This window comes from Girardinichthys multiradiatus, chromosome 8 (genome assembly GCF_021462225.1).
Source record: "Girardinichthys multiradiatus isolate DD_20200921_A chromosome 8, DD_fGirMul_XY1, whole genome shotgun sequence".
Taxonomy (NCBI): Eukaryota; Metazoa; Chordata; class Actinopteri; order Cyprinodontiformes; family Goodeidae; genus Girardinichthys; species Girardinichthys multiradiatus.
In genome coordinates this window covers 26,072,187-26,087,594 of record NC_061801.1, presented here as the reverse complement: position 1 = coordinate 26,087,594, position 15,408 = coordinate 26,072,187, and the positions used below count along the sequence as shown (strand labels likewise).

At 38.4% G+C, this 15,408-nt stretch overlaps 1 protein-coding gene across 1 annotated transcript; it reads right to left on the bottom strand.

Moving 5' to 3' along the window:
• Positions 1-1,494: 1,494 nt before the first annotated feature.
• stard7 (StAR-related lipid transfer (START) domain containing 7) lies at positions 1,495-8,831 on the bottom strand. The gene is made up of 8 exons (XM_047373158.1): positions 7,782-8,831; positions 6,546-6,709; positions 6,394-6,443; positions 5,575-5,685; positions 5,343-5,425; positions 5,131-5,230; positions 4,966-5,050; positions 1,495-3,167 (listed from the first exon to the last, which is right to left on the bottom strand). The coding sequence occupies exons 1-8, from the start codon at positions 8,228-8,230 to the stop codon at positions 2,989-2,991; spliced, it is 1,221 nt and encodes a 406-aa protein (XP_047229114.1). The 5' UTR covers positions 8,231-8,831; the 3' UTR covers positions 1,495-2,988.
• Between the last annotated feature and the right edge of the window lie 6,577 nt (positions 8,832-15,408).

Below are 15,408 nucleotides of genomic sequence, written 5' to 3'. Positions count from 1 at the left end.
TAAATGTTAATGTATACTTTGTTCTGCCTTGATAAAATGTACAAAAATGTTTGAAATTTATTTTAAAAAGTCTTTCCAAAGAGATTAATAGATTAAAATATGTCTGTATGTGCGCACAATGAATGAAGATTTGAAATATTCGTGACCCCAAAATGATTACCCTGACTGCTTCATGAGTGAATGAATGAAATCTTCATTTAAAACATATAAGAAACAAATGATATTAAGCAAAAAAAGCTCACAACAAATAGAATTTTTCATATTACTGTATACATGTTTATAAACTGTTTTATCATGCTTTAACCATACCTAATCAAAATATGTATATAATATATCTAAATATTTCACATAACTCTTTGTGACATATATAACCAATCAAATTTAATGCACAGTACAATAATTAGCCAGAAGAGTACAGTCCAAACATCGCCTTAGCATGGAAATCAGTTTTAATATTATGATGCTGTTTGATATATGTACTATATTCTACATGTTTTTATACATTTATTACGCTGAAACAGGATTAAACTTTGTGTTTCTTTTCAAACCCTCCTCCAAACTCTTCCTCAGATTCACTTCCTAGGCTGCAGCATAACCCCACCCTTCATTCTCTGCACATTTTTCTTAGTATTTTCTGGTATCAGACTCATTCTTGCTCAGTTTGTAAACCTTAATTGCTCTTTACATAAGCTGTATTTACCCTCCTGTAACTTTGCAGGTATAGCAATAACAAAATCATAAAACGTGTGTGTGCATAGTTTTTGAATTAAATTCAGAATGAAGTATAATATACCAGCTCTTTTTTATTGGACAATCATTTAATTTGAGATACATTTTGTGACCAATACATAATTTCTTTATTATTCAAATCATTTTAACTAAACTTGCGTTGTAAACTGTTATTTTAAAGTATTATATCCAAACAAAAATGTATTCAACTTAATTTTGAATATATTTTTTTCATAACAATAACACAGTTATCTTCAACAAACTTTCCTGACTTTCAGTTTTTAATAATTAAACTAAAGAAATGATCATTTAAATGTAGTAGAAGGTATGAAAACTTTTGGAGGGTGAATTTGACGTTATTTATCAGCAGCCGATCAGTTCGGCTCCTGCTTTCAGTAAAATCATGAGGCGTCTGACCTTTCACCCAGACAGACATTATCCCATTAGATTGGACTACATTGGTTTAACAGAGACGATGGAGGACGTCCTTTTCTCTGGCAGGATGACTTATCCAAACTGCTCTCAAGCTAAAGATGGTAAAATAGACACAAAGACGTCCACTTGATCTGGTTAGTCGGATTTAAAATTGAGGTTATTTTCAAAAACCACCTGGGTTTTTAAAGGAAGAGCTCCTCAGTTACATACGGGAAGTTCATTTAAACAACTTTTCTTGCACAAAATAGACTAAAAACAGGAGGAAAAAAATTGTACAATTAGGGGCGACATACAAAACAGGCTTTAAAGCTGTAAAAATGTTCACACACATTTCACAATAGCAAAAATGTTTTATTGGGTTATGATTTTCAGTTTTGACTATGAAAAACAGTATCTGAAACAAGGATTTCAATTGCCATACATCAAATTTTTCATATATTACACAACCAATTCTTTTTTTTTTTAAAAAAGCAGAACATGCTTCACCACAGGAGTGGCATAAACGTTATTGGGATCGGAGTCTTTGACAAAAAAGGAGCAGACCATAATGACACTGAAACAGATGTATCAACAACACAAATTGTAACATTACAATTTAGTACAAGATGGAGGGCTTTGTTAAACACCAGTTTGTTAGGATGTTGGTGCCAGTTTAACAGGCTGTAAACAGTTTTAGGCAAGGTTTCTATCCACAGCATGTGGCTCGCTTTGTACATTCATTATAGATTCTGCATTCAGCTCATTATAAATGCATCCATGGTGTTTCAGTAGGACTTAGATAAAAACAAAGAAAATCAATTGAAACCGAGAAGTTGGACGTTATGAAGCTTTTTGCACAAAAATAATGATATGCGTGCTAGATCTAGAGTAAAAGAAAAAAGCTTGAAACTCAAGGGGTGCAAACAAACTAAACGGATTAACACAAAAAACAAGATCTGAAATGAGACAACTTAAATACGAATCCAAACGGGTTCTCAAGTGGCACGGTCTACGCTGGGCACTGCTTTGTGTGTTTTTCTGTACAACGTCCTCGCTAGAAGCACATTAGTACCTTTGCTAATGAGGATTTATACGGTTATTGTAAGACACTATGCCTCTAATGCTGAAAGACCGCAATATCTTCAGAAGGCTGGCAGCTTTAATCACTTTGATGACTACAAACTCTTGTTTTTTCCAAATGTAAAGAAAAGCCCCCTTTTTTTTAAACATGTAATGATCTTTTATCCAGTCATATAAACCTATTGTGCTGCAAATAAACATCCTCCTCATCCATGAAATGTAGGAACCTCTTCTAAAGCATTCCCCACAGCAGTTACAGTTCTTTATCAGGCAGTGGGTTTGTTTGGCCAAGGCCTTGCATTTCAGTGATAAAGTCGACCACGCTTCAGTCAAAGTCACCCTCCTGTGTCGAAGTTGAGTCAAACAAGTATTCATGGAGTATTGAAAAAAAATAATAAAAAGAATTGGAGAAACGGTGCTTTATCAATAGCATCATCACAAACAGGAAACGTGGCTGGATCTCACCGATCCAGCCAAGAAGATGCACCATTGCTAAACCATGACAGGACACAAACACACAACATCGGCTGGCTAACAAAACTGCCGCCGTCATCAGTCTATACTTAGTCTCCACAAGGATAGTAATGCCGTCCATCGTGTTCTGGCTGTCTCATTCACAAACAGCATAACGGCATCTACAGACTGACATGTGTCTGCAGATTAGACTGCAAACTGAATTTGTACCAGTACCCTAAAGGTTTTGTTGAAGGGCTTCTGACTCAAGTGAAGTTAAAAGCCAAAGTTTACTCCTAGACGATAACCATCTCAAGCGTAGATGTGACCAGGACCACTGGTATGTGTGTTTTCTCCACCTAGGCGCTCCTGGCTCGGCTGACGGTTGGAGTCGCTGGATTTGATGACGCCGGTGTAGTCGTGAATCCCAACCTCCAAGTTCTTGGCCCGCAATGCAGCAGTATGCAGCTTCTCCAGAAAATCCGGCATACCTGGCAGGGAGTTCAGGAGCAATGTTACTCAGGAAAATAGGATAAATATGCAACTAAAAAAGTGTCACCAGAAATGTGAAAAATGAAAGAACAAACAAAGCAAAAAAACAGTTGATAAACATAGATTGGGTTTCTCCAGATTTTCAATTCCCAAATTTTCCAAGTTCAAATTTTCCAAAATTTTTAGAACGTTTCTGATATAGAAGAACCAATGTAAAATATGATTTGGTGCTTTTTCAAAATAATCTTTGGGGTTTGGTGTTAATGTTCTCAAAACATTAAAAGCTTTAAAAGTTGCACAAACCCATTTTTAAATCACACGAGCCACAGCCAGCCATGGAAGATATAACACTGTATAAATGTGCTGTCATTGCATTTTGTGGCACTAATTAAATACCCAAATGTTAGGAAATTATTAAATTAATTGTTTATCTTCTTATCTTACAGTTTTATAATTAACATGAAAATAATGAAACCTAAAGCTCGTTTTGTAGGGATAATAATAGTCCAATCATCTTGTCTGGAGACAAGACCTCAGGGTTGTTTTGTCAAGATAATATTTTCATAATCTTGATATTTTGTTTTGTATTAGTAACCATTAGATTAGTTCATTATCTTGAGATGAGATCTCAAGCTTGTTTTGTCACAGTCAAAATTGTATTACATCTTCTCAAAACAATGAGATCTTCAGTTTATTTGTTACAATAAAAGCTTCTTTCTCTCATAATCTAGAGATAACAAGACCTCAGGCTTGTTTTGCCAAGATCATGTTTTCATAATCTCATTTATTTCAGATATCAAGATGTAAGGTTGTTTGTATTAAAGATACGTTTTCAAGATTTTACTGTCATGTACTAATTTCATTTTGTGGCGATAATGTAATCCTAAACTTGTTTGTTACTCATTACGGATTTGTTAATTTCCATTAAAGTATCTGCAGATTAAAAAAAAAGTCTGGTTTTGTCAAGAAATATTTTTCTCCAATCTCCAGTTTGTTAAGTAGTTCAGTATCTTGTAAAGAGCTCTCAGGTTAGCCTTGTTTTGTCAAATAACGATTTCAAAATATTTCTACATTATGCGTTTCAAGCTTATTTGTTAATAATTAGTTTGTCTCATTACAGCTTTATAAAGATCTAAAGCTAGGTTTTTTTTTATTGTGAAAACAATTTTGTTATGTCAATATGTAACGATTGTAAGCTAATTTTGTCACTGTAATTCTATTATTTATTTGATAACAATTGTACAGTTTTCTTACCTCACATATTTCACATTCAGTCTCCATTTATTTTATTTTTTTATGTTTAAACATATTTTGTCAACAATGGATTAATAGAATCATATCAAGTTAGAAGTTATATTAGGGGGTGCTGGCAATCTGAGTTGTGTTACTTAAAATAATGAGTCTACTTGAGATCTTGGCAGGGGTGGGGGTGATGGTGGAAACTTGATCAAACTGAATCAGCAGGTTGGGACTGTTCTCTTTTCCTTTCCTTACAGGTATTAGGCTTAATCGGTCTGAATAACAATACTTTTAAAAATAGTATTTTTAGAAATAATTATTTTCAGGAAACAGAAAAGAGAAGAGTCTGGGAAAATACTCTGTTTGATTTTCTACATACTTATCCTGGAAACCCCTAAAAGTAAAAGCTACTTTTCAAGACTGTAGGAACCCTTAAGAAATTTTACAGAACGAATGTTTTATATTTAGTATAATTTAAGTGAATGTTTGAATAAGGCCAACAACAGTTAAATAAATGCACAAACCATGATAAGTTTAGGCCAGTAAAAAAGAGCTCACCACTTGACACCATCCAGCTCACACAGTAACGAGGAAAAACCGTCTGTGGATCATCACTGTAAGTCAGCAAGTAATCGAACCCATTCTGTGAAGAAAAACACCAACTCAATACAAAACTTTTTTGTAAACTTAAAATATCTGAATAACTAGAAACTGGTCACAAACCTCATCAAAGGACTTATGGGGGCGAATGACCATCTTTGACTGGTATGAGTGGACCCTCACAAATTCCTGAGTCTCTGGGACTCTAGGATGCTGCACAGCTCTGCCCAAAACAGCAACATATATAACACATAAGTTATGAGATACACACATCCTTTAGTTTGTTTACGTCTGTAAATTTACAAAATAAAAATCTAATTTACAACTAAACCCACCTTGACACCAAGATCATCATATTATTTTCCAAGTCAACATCATATCGCCGCACATAAACATAGTCCCTTGAATACATTGGATACTGAGGGGAGATTGAAGAAAATATATTACAGAAACAACTAGTGTGGTCATGTTTTTTGCTAAACAGAAAATCGGGATTGTATCTTTGTTTCTGATAGAGAACAAACACTCTAAAGGCCTCATGCATGTCGACATGAACACCAAACTCACCGGAAAGTGCGTCGCCCAGTGGACAACTTCAGAGCCTGTGTTGGCATCTCTTTCAACCACCTCAAGCTTGATAACCAATGAATCCCACTTCTTCCTGTACTCTGTGTCCAACTGGGGGAAAGTGTGAGTAAATATAGCTCAAGCAGTTACGGTTTACAATGTTTCTGTGCTGCACATACAGGGAGAGAAACAGGGTTATGAAAGTCCTCAACAAGGTGCAACTACATTATTCCATCAAAATACACCAGCATCGCTATATTACCATGTGAAGCGTACCAAACAACTTTCTTGTTCAGTTGCAAAACAATAGAATAGAGAATAAATAAAATAGAGATTATTCTAAGCACAGCTAGTGATCTGCAATGTCAGATTTTTTCTGGAATCCAAAACATTTTAAAACCCTGATCCAAGAGGCTCCAGAGGGCGAAGACACAGTGAAACCGTCCTTTTAAATTCTGAATTAGTGTGCCTTTATCTGTGGGGTTATCTTCACTTAAATATAAAACAATGTAAAATGTACTTTTAGAAATTCCTATGCTTTTCTTTTAGATTATGGAATGAGGAATTATGTCTGGAAATGCAAACATTTTTCATACTTGTCTTTTTTCCTTACTTCTCCAAAATGAACACCACTTTTCCAGACTTAGCATTTATTATTTTTTGAATATGTAAAAGAATATTTACAGCACGTAACAATGTAAAAGCAGACTGCCATGCCGTTGTTATTGTTTACCAGCTTCCAAGTAGTAGTTTCAGTCAATTGCTCTTTTAAATGTGACACAGACTAAGTGGAACATAATGGGATTAATGAGGGTTTACCTGTACATTGAAGAACTGTCTTGGTGTGACATCATTGTAGGAACCCAATACTGCAGTTACAAACATGAACAAAGCAGGTTTTATGTTCAAAAATGCCAACTCAAGGATTGCTCTGCTACAGAAACTTGGTGTCAGATAGCAAGTGTGCTGACCTCTGTATTCATAGAGGTGGCTGTTTGGAATCGGCCTCTTCCACACTCTGAAATCCTTCTTCTCCACCACAACTTCCCAGTCACCTTCCTGTTGTCTGGCCATGTTACCCGAGGGTGTGCATAGGCCTTTCACACCTTCAATGGCCTCCAGCTCGAGTCCACATCTTTAAAGAGATGCCAGCGACAGCACAGGATTAGTGCACAAGTCATAACTGGCACAACAGATCACAAACAAATCAATCCAACACACGCAATTATTGTTTTTATGAAAGTAGGCCTGGGCCAGTTACAAGTATCAATGTATACTAAGGTTACAATAAGTTACAATTTTAAACTGGTAAAAAGTTTCTGTCATACAGTTCCTTCAGTTTAAAGTCCTATTATTGAGATGGCAGAGGAAGAGCTGGACCGTCCCTCCTCCACCTGTTGCTGGACTCTGCATGCGTTTCCACAGTCTTCCCTTATCCATGAGGAAGATGTCTCCACCATTACTGTGAGCTATAACACTGAGGTCACTAGGATCTAAATCAGGTGTGGGCAGCAAAAGTCCATCCACAGGCCAAACATATTGTTGGCATCAACAGCATGAATGCAAAAACTTGAGATATAATAACCTCCCACCTGTCCAAGGACTCCAGTGACAACTTTGATTTTATATTATGTGCAGCTCTACTACAGCCTGATTAATTAGGCAGCTAATATCAGCTTGGTATACTTGTGTTATTCTATAAAAAGCAGAATATTCTGCACAATAAGCAACTGAAAACTACTACTACATACTATATTTCCTGAAGATTTTGCTATAGTCAATGTATTAATATCAAGATAAACAATTAAATTTCACAGATAACTTTAATAACCTCAGTTATAAGCACATTAGATCATCTCAGCTAATAGTTGCTTTTCTGTTTTAAATAAAAGCAAGCAGGTCATGTTACAGCGTTTTATTTTACACTATTGTGCAAATCCAATGCTATTCTTATTGAAGGCTATACAATGAAAACATCATGCCAAATGCACCAGAAAAATGACTGCTGCTTTAAGATTTTTTCCTAAATTAACTTGACTGATTAGTTTGACAATATTTCTCTGTTGGCTAGTCGGTCTAATTCTATTAATTATCCCAAATGTCGGCACTAATATATGTATGTATATATATATATATATATATATATATATATATATATATATATATACACACACACCTATGTGTGAGGTAAAAAACGGGATTCTCACCTGCGGATCTCCTCATCCTGAATCTTCTCGCTCTCCCACATGAAGACCCCAGCCAGAGCCGCCACAAGCTTCCCTGTGGGGGCGTGCTTATTCTGAAATCTGCGCCAAATATTGCCAACCAGGGTCCACCTGGTCCGCTCAGAGTACAGGTTGGAGTACAGCTCACCCACTTGGAAGGCACGCCGGAGCCTTTGGCCGGTCACAAAGCCACAGTGGTCTGCAAATATGGACAGCAGTCCCTTCTTCTTCAGACCCGGGGCCCTGTAGGTCCCAACACCTGCTCTCTGGAGCCAGGACAGCAGCAGGCCGACGTTCCTGCCTAGCCACGGGAACCTCTGAAGCTTCTCCCTGCCCTCGTCCACTGCACGCCATAGCGACCTGCTGCTCTGGAGCCGCATTGTATTCACTCCGACCTCGCAGATGGGACGTCGGGGCACAGAGTGAAACATGACTGACAGCTGTGACCGTGTCGCAAGGTCCCAGAGATAAATACCAGGGGCAGGACGTCGCAGCAGCTACGATACCAAGCTAATTTTTTATTTTTTTTAAACAAACCTAACGCCTTGAAAAGAACCACTATAGAGTATTTCTGTGTAAATAAAAAAGCAGCGTTTCAGTTAATAACGGTCATAACTTTACTCTGGTAGCAACTGTGTGGCTGTCGATCCTTCCGAGCACGCTACATGTATCGTTAGCATTAGCTAGCAGGCTTGCTTACCAACTATTGCGCAACAAACCCCTGCGACGCCACTTTTATATCCGAACTGAAACCTTAAAACCTGCAACATAAAGTAAATAATTATACCAGACCTCCATCAATCTGTTTATTTCTTCTGATAACAGCCTCACGCTTTCCAAACTCTCCCAGCTCATTTGACCTCTTCCTATCGTGTCTTTCACGCCCACTGGTAAGGCCCGCCTTCCTAAGCGGACGTTTGCAGCGTGTGGCTTTTCTAAGTGGTCCAGATGGATGCCTGTTATATCTTAAGAGTTTACGCGCCAGCATGCGTGTACGTCCCTTTTCCCTAGAAGAAGGTTTACTCTATCAGATCCTTTACTGAACCTGGATCAGTTTTCTTGTCCCAGGTTGTCCCGCGAACCCCCGGTTTAAAAAAAAACCCAAAAACGGAAGCTAAAATGTAAAACCTGATCCAGGATCAGTGTTTACGAAAAGCAGAAATGACTAGCTATAAAGAGGAAGTGAAAGGTTCCCTCCAGTGGCGCCGTTCAAAAAGCAAAGTTCGTCAAAAAAATAAAAAAAACAAACTGAAATAAAAATACGTGTGACTGATCATTTTAACGGAAACTTTACGCAACATTTACATTCTCGTGCTAAATAACCCTGCAGGGTTCGGTCAGAGTTTTTATTCAACTTTGTTAGAGACATATTGATCCATATAGTCATAATCAAAACAACAAAAAGAATAACGAAGGAAAACACGCAAACATTCGCTTCTAAAAAATGCGTCTAACACATGCAGACAATTGTTCAATTTTCATTATTTATTTATTTATTTATTATGTGCTGTCATTGCATTTTGTGGCACTAATTAAATACCCAAATGTTAGGAAATTATTAAATCAATTGTTTATCTTCTTATCTTACAGTTTTATAATTAACATGAAAATAATGAAACCTAAAGCTCGTTTTGTAGGGATAATAATAGTCCAATCATCTTGTCTGGAGACAAGACCTCAGGGTTGTTTTGTCAAGATAATATTTTCATAATCTTGATATTTTGTTTTGTATTAGTAACCATTAGATTAGTTCATTATCTTGAGATGAGATCTCAAGCTTGTTTTGTCACAGTCAAAATTGTATTACATCTTCTCAAAACAATGAGATCTTCAGTTTATTTGTTACAATAAAAGCTTCTTTCTCTCATAATCTAGAGATAACAAGACCTCAGGCTTGTTTTGCCAAGATCATGTTTTCATAATCTCATTTATTTCAGATATCAAGATGTAAGGTTGTTTGTATTAAAGATACGTTTTCAAGATTTTACTGTCATGTACTAATTTCATTTTGTGGCGATAATGTAATCCTAAACTTGTTTGTTACTCATTACGGATTTGTTAATTTTCATTAAAGTATCTGCAGATTTAAAAAAAAAAGTCTGGTTTTGTCAAGAAATTTTTTTCTCCAATCTCCAGTTTGTTAAGTAGTTCAGTATCTTGTAAAGAGCTCTCAGGTTAGCCTTGTTTTGTCAAATAACGATTTCAAAATATTTCTACATTATGCGTTTCAAGCTTATTTGTTAATAATTAGTTTGTCTCATTACAGCTTTATAAAGATCTAAAGCTAGTTTTTTTTTTATTGTGAAAACAATTTTGTTATGTCAATATGTAACGATTGTAAGCTAATTTTGTCACTGTAATTCTATTATGGTAACTGTGGAAGTACTGTGGAGATCCAACGCTCAGGTGGGCAAGAACAGCTTTTAGCCTGGAACTCCACCAATCTGGCCTCTGTGGAAGAGTAGCAAGAAGAAAGTCATTGTTGAAAGAAAACCATGAGAAATTCCATTTGAAGTTTACCATAGATCAGGTAGAGAACACATCAAACGTGAAAGAAGGTGCTCTGGTCACATGGGACCAAAGTTAAACTTTTTGGCCTACATGCAACATGTTATACATGGATGAAAACTAAAACTGCACATCCTCCAGAGCTCATTATAGCCACATGCAACCCAGTGGTAGCCGCATCAAGCTGTAGGAATGATTTTCTACAGCAGAGACAAGGAAGCTGACCATAAACACGAGGAAGATGGTTGGAGCTGAATACAGGAAAATCCTGAAAGAAAACCAGTTAGAGACTTCGAAAGACTTTAGACAAGGGCAGAGGTTCACCTTTCATCAGCACGATGAGCCAAAATGTAAAGCATTTTCATGTGTTAGAATGGCCTAATCATATGCGGTTCCATTTATGGAGTTCCATTTGTGTCAACATTAAGTACATGTAATATGTGCAGATGCTGTTGGTCTATGTTGTTGCTATGTGTCTTTAGTTGATGTCTATTGTCTTGATGTTTTTGCCACGTGTTGTTGCTGCATGGATATGTCTATGATGCATATGTGTTTGATGCATATGTCTATGATGCATATGTCTATGATGCATATGTGTTTGATGCATATGTCTATGATGCATATGTCTATGATGCATATGTCTATGTTGCATGTGTTTGATGCTTGTGTCCATCTTGCATATGTGTTTGATTAATATGTTGCACAAAGGTGTTGCATATGTGTATGTCTGTAGCTGCTGCTGTGGTTATTACTCACTGCAATCTTGCCAATTCATTTCCAGTTAACTAGAGTACACCTTGCATTTGATTTATGACGCTGTTGCCCCCTGTTGTTGGTTGATGTAGTTGTTTGCACGTCTGTAACTTCTGTGATTGGTCAATGTCATTGCTCTCTGCTGTTGGTCCATGCTGTTGGTCAGTGTTGTTGTTGCCTGTTCCCCTCGTTATTAATAACTGTTGAAGTACGCCATGTCTGATCTATGTATTTAGATATTACAAAAATATCGGTTTTTCAATATCAGTGGTTTCAAAATCTTTATATTTTGCCCTCGCTATATTTACTTCAGGCATTGACTAGGCCAGCACAGCAAGACGGTGGCGTTCTGGCGCAAATAGCCTCGGGATAATGATGGAGGGTCATTTTATAGGCCTAAAACTTTTAAATAACACCATGGAGTTCAGTCTAGTTAATGTGTATAAATGTGTGCCCACATTAGCAGTACTCAGGAGTATAGATCGAGCTCAGTGAATCCAGCCCGACCCGACCCAGGCCGGGCCCACGGGCGTAAAAAGCCCGAACCGAGCTCGATCAGCTGACTTTAATTATGGGCGCGAGCCCGAAGGAAACACACTGTGGATAAATATTTTATTGAAGTTATTAATGCTACTGGATGCAGTCAGTCCGTGCGGTGCCCACCACCGACTGATAGCGGTGTAACCGAGCGTTCCTTCAGAGTGCAGTGGTGCCCCGCACGGACTGACTTGACTGTAGCAGTAATACCTTTAATAAAATGTTTGTTCACGTCGGGTTTTATTCATTCCACAGCGAGCACTGGCCCAGGGCAGGTCCTGCCCAGACGTGCGTGTCGTGGAGGTCAGGGCAGAGCAGACAGATGTGCTATTTGTCCCTCTCTTTTCCCAAAAGAGTAGACAACAACTAAAATACGAGTCCTCTATGTCATACTACGTTTAACCACATTTTGTATCCACTACACCTAAATAGACTAAACTTTGAGCCTGATCCGACCCGACTGTCTTGCGTGACATCAAGGCGGGACCCGACCCGGCTTAAAATCTAACTCCAGTATCTAGTGTCTGGACCACTGGATTGTTTAATCATAGTTCAACCAATTGCAAATTTATTCTGACACTAGGGGGCTTAATAGGCCAATGGATGCTAACCTTTTCTTCCCGTTTTTTATGAAAGCCACTTATTTTAATATTGATTGAAAATACACAGTTATCCTTGGAAGACTCTAAGATTAAAAATTATGAAAATGCCACTCGTGTCTTTAATCAGAGGCTCTGGGTAGTCACTACAAAGTTTTGGGCTAAATCAGATCTGATTTCATACATTCAAATGTTTGAGTAGCATAAGGGCCAGGGGTCATGACAGGCACAAAGTAAATTTCCCCTTCACTTTGATTAATACAGTCAATGTGATATTTAGCTAAATATGACAGTACATTTTAAATCCAAATTGTTCCTGTAAAACAAAACAGGCATGATTTTATAGACAAAATTAAACTTTTGTATTATCAATGAAGAAGAAAAAGATGCAATAAATCTTCAGCCAAAGCACAGAAAAGTCAAACATCTTTACCACACATCAACACAAAGTTTATTGTGACATTCGGATTAGCCCACAGTGGGAAGTAACTACCTTAACTCAGATAAAACTTTTGGATACATCCCAAAAAAAAAAAAAAAAATAAGAAAATCTACGTTTTATTACTACTCCAATAGCTTAAATTACTTCAGAAGAAAAGGGTACTGCTTATTGCTCACATTTCCAACCTTCTCATATTTCCATTGGAGGTTTGACAAAAGTAGCTTGTAATGTTTTAGAAATTGCTGTAATACTCTTCACCTAGAACACACTGGAGGGACTGTGTCTCTCAGTTGGTCTGGGAACATCTCGGGATCCCCCAGGAGGAGCTGGAGGAGGTGTCTGGGGAGAGGGACGTCTAGGCATCCTTGCTCAGACTGCTGCCTCCGCAACCCGACTCCGGATAAAGCAGAAGAAAATGGATGTATGAAGAATACTTTTGACAAAAATGAAGTCTACAGAGGTGAAAAGAATAGTCTTTTTTGATATGTATAACAATGGGAATAAAGCCAAAAAGCTCCTTGGGATTACAAAACATACATCCTATAAGACATTGTGTTATTTTTACTGTTTGCACCATGTAACATCTGTCACCAGGGGCCATCCGCTGACCTCTGGCACTTACAACCACACCATGTTCAAAGGAAATTTGATCTGTTTTTTTCCATCAAGAGGCTTCAACTGAACACACATTTGGAATGCGCAATTATCAGTTAAGCTATTTGAGGTCAAAAGTGGGCCCAGCAGCTAAGTTCAATTTGCCAATTCACACCTTTTAATATATTCACAATATCAGAAAGTAACTAGAACCTTTCTGAAGAAATTTAGACGGGGCCTGCCTCTTGGTGCGTGCTTCTCCGACCAGAACCACAGGTTCAGGGGCTGTTAGATTTAGCTTGCATCAGGTTTCAGGGTGGAAGGCAAAGACATCCACGTAGATCTGTTCTTGTTTCACTTGTATTGCTATTGCTTTGCAATTGTATTCCATGCCTCCTTGCATTGCCATGGCAGGTCCTAATAAATATACGTAATAAACAATCCAGTTTAGACGTGGATAATAATAGGTGACTCTTTGCAATAGCATTGGAGGCAGTGAAGCAAGCCCATTCACTCCTCTCCCTCTATTGCTATGGCAAGCCCCAACTAAGGAATGTTGAGGCTTTAATTTTGTAAAGATCAGTAAATTTTATTTTGAAAGGATGAAGAAGACCAATTTCCATTACTGAGTCCCAGCAGTAATGTGAAGACTAATGCTGCAATTATCACTGTGTGGTGTTATTTATGGTGTTATTTAAAAGTTTTAGGCCTATAAAATGACCCTCCATCATTATCCCGAGGCTATTTGCGCCAGAACGCCATCTTCTCGCTGTGCTGGCCTATTTAATGCCTGAAGTAAATATAGCGAGGGCAAAACATAAAGATTTTGAAACCACTGATATTGAAAAAACGATATTTTTGTAATTTCTAAATACATAGATCAGACATGGCGTACTTCAACAGTTATTAATGACGAGGGGAACAGGCAACAACAACACTGACCAACGACAAGGACCAACAACATCAACCAACAGCATGGACCAACAGCAGAGAGCAATGACACTGACCGATCACAGAAGTTACAGACGTGCAAACAATTACATCAACCAACAACAGGGGGCAACAGCGTCATAAAACAAATGCAAGGTGTACTCTAGTTAACTGGAAATGAATTGGCAAGATTGTAGTGAGTAATAACCACAGCAGCAGCTACAGAACCAGAATCAGAATCAGAAAAGCTTTATTGCCAAGTACGTTTTTGGACATACAAGGAATTTGTTTTGGCGTAGTCGGTGCAATACAGTACAAATTAAACAGTATAAACATATCTACAATATAATATAAATATATGTGCACAGTTTTAAGTGAGTGAGAGTAAATATAGAGCAGAATAAGATGCAAGAGCAATACAACAGTGCAGGTGATCATTGTGCAAGTATGGCAGTGCAAGTAAAGCAGGAGTCCATGCTGAGCGTTAATGTAACGCATAGAGTTGCAGGTTACAGGTGTCCTGTCAGCAAAAAAGGGGTGGGGTGGGGGAAAGGGAGAGTGTCAGGGTGGTTTCTGGGCTTTGTTAACCAGGCTGGTGGCAGATGGGAAAAAACTGTTCTTGTGGCGTGAGGTTTTGGTCCGGATGGACGGCAGCCTCCTGCCAGAGGGGAGAGTCTCAAAGAGTCTGTGACCGGGGTGGGAGGGATCAGCCAGAATCTTCCCTGCCCGCTTCAGGGTCCTGGAGGTGTACAGTTCCTGGAGCGACAGTAGACTACAGCCAATCATCTTCTCAGCAGACCGAATGACATGCTGCAGCCTGCCCTTATCCTTGGCTGTAGCAGCGGCGTACCAGATGGTGATGGAGGAGGTGAGGATGGACTCAATGATGGCTGTGTAGAAGTGCACCATCATAGTCTTTGGCAGGTTGAATTTCTTCAGCTGCCGCAGGAAGAACATCTTCTGCTGGGCTTTCTTGATGAGGGAGCTGATGTTTGGCCCCCACTTGAGATCCTGGGAGATGATGGTTCCCAGGAAGCGGAAAGATTCCACAGTGTCAATTGTGGAGTCACAGAGGGTGATGGGGGCAGGTGGGGCTGGGTTCTGCCTGAAGTCCACAACCATCTCCACTGTCTTTAGAGCGTTGAGCTCAATGTTGTTCTGGCTGCACCAGTCCAACAGATGGTCCACCTCCCATCTGTACGCAGACTCGTCACCATCAGAGATGAGTCCGATCAGGGTGGTGTCG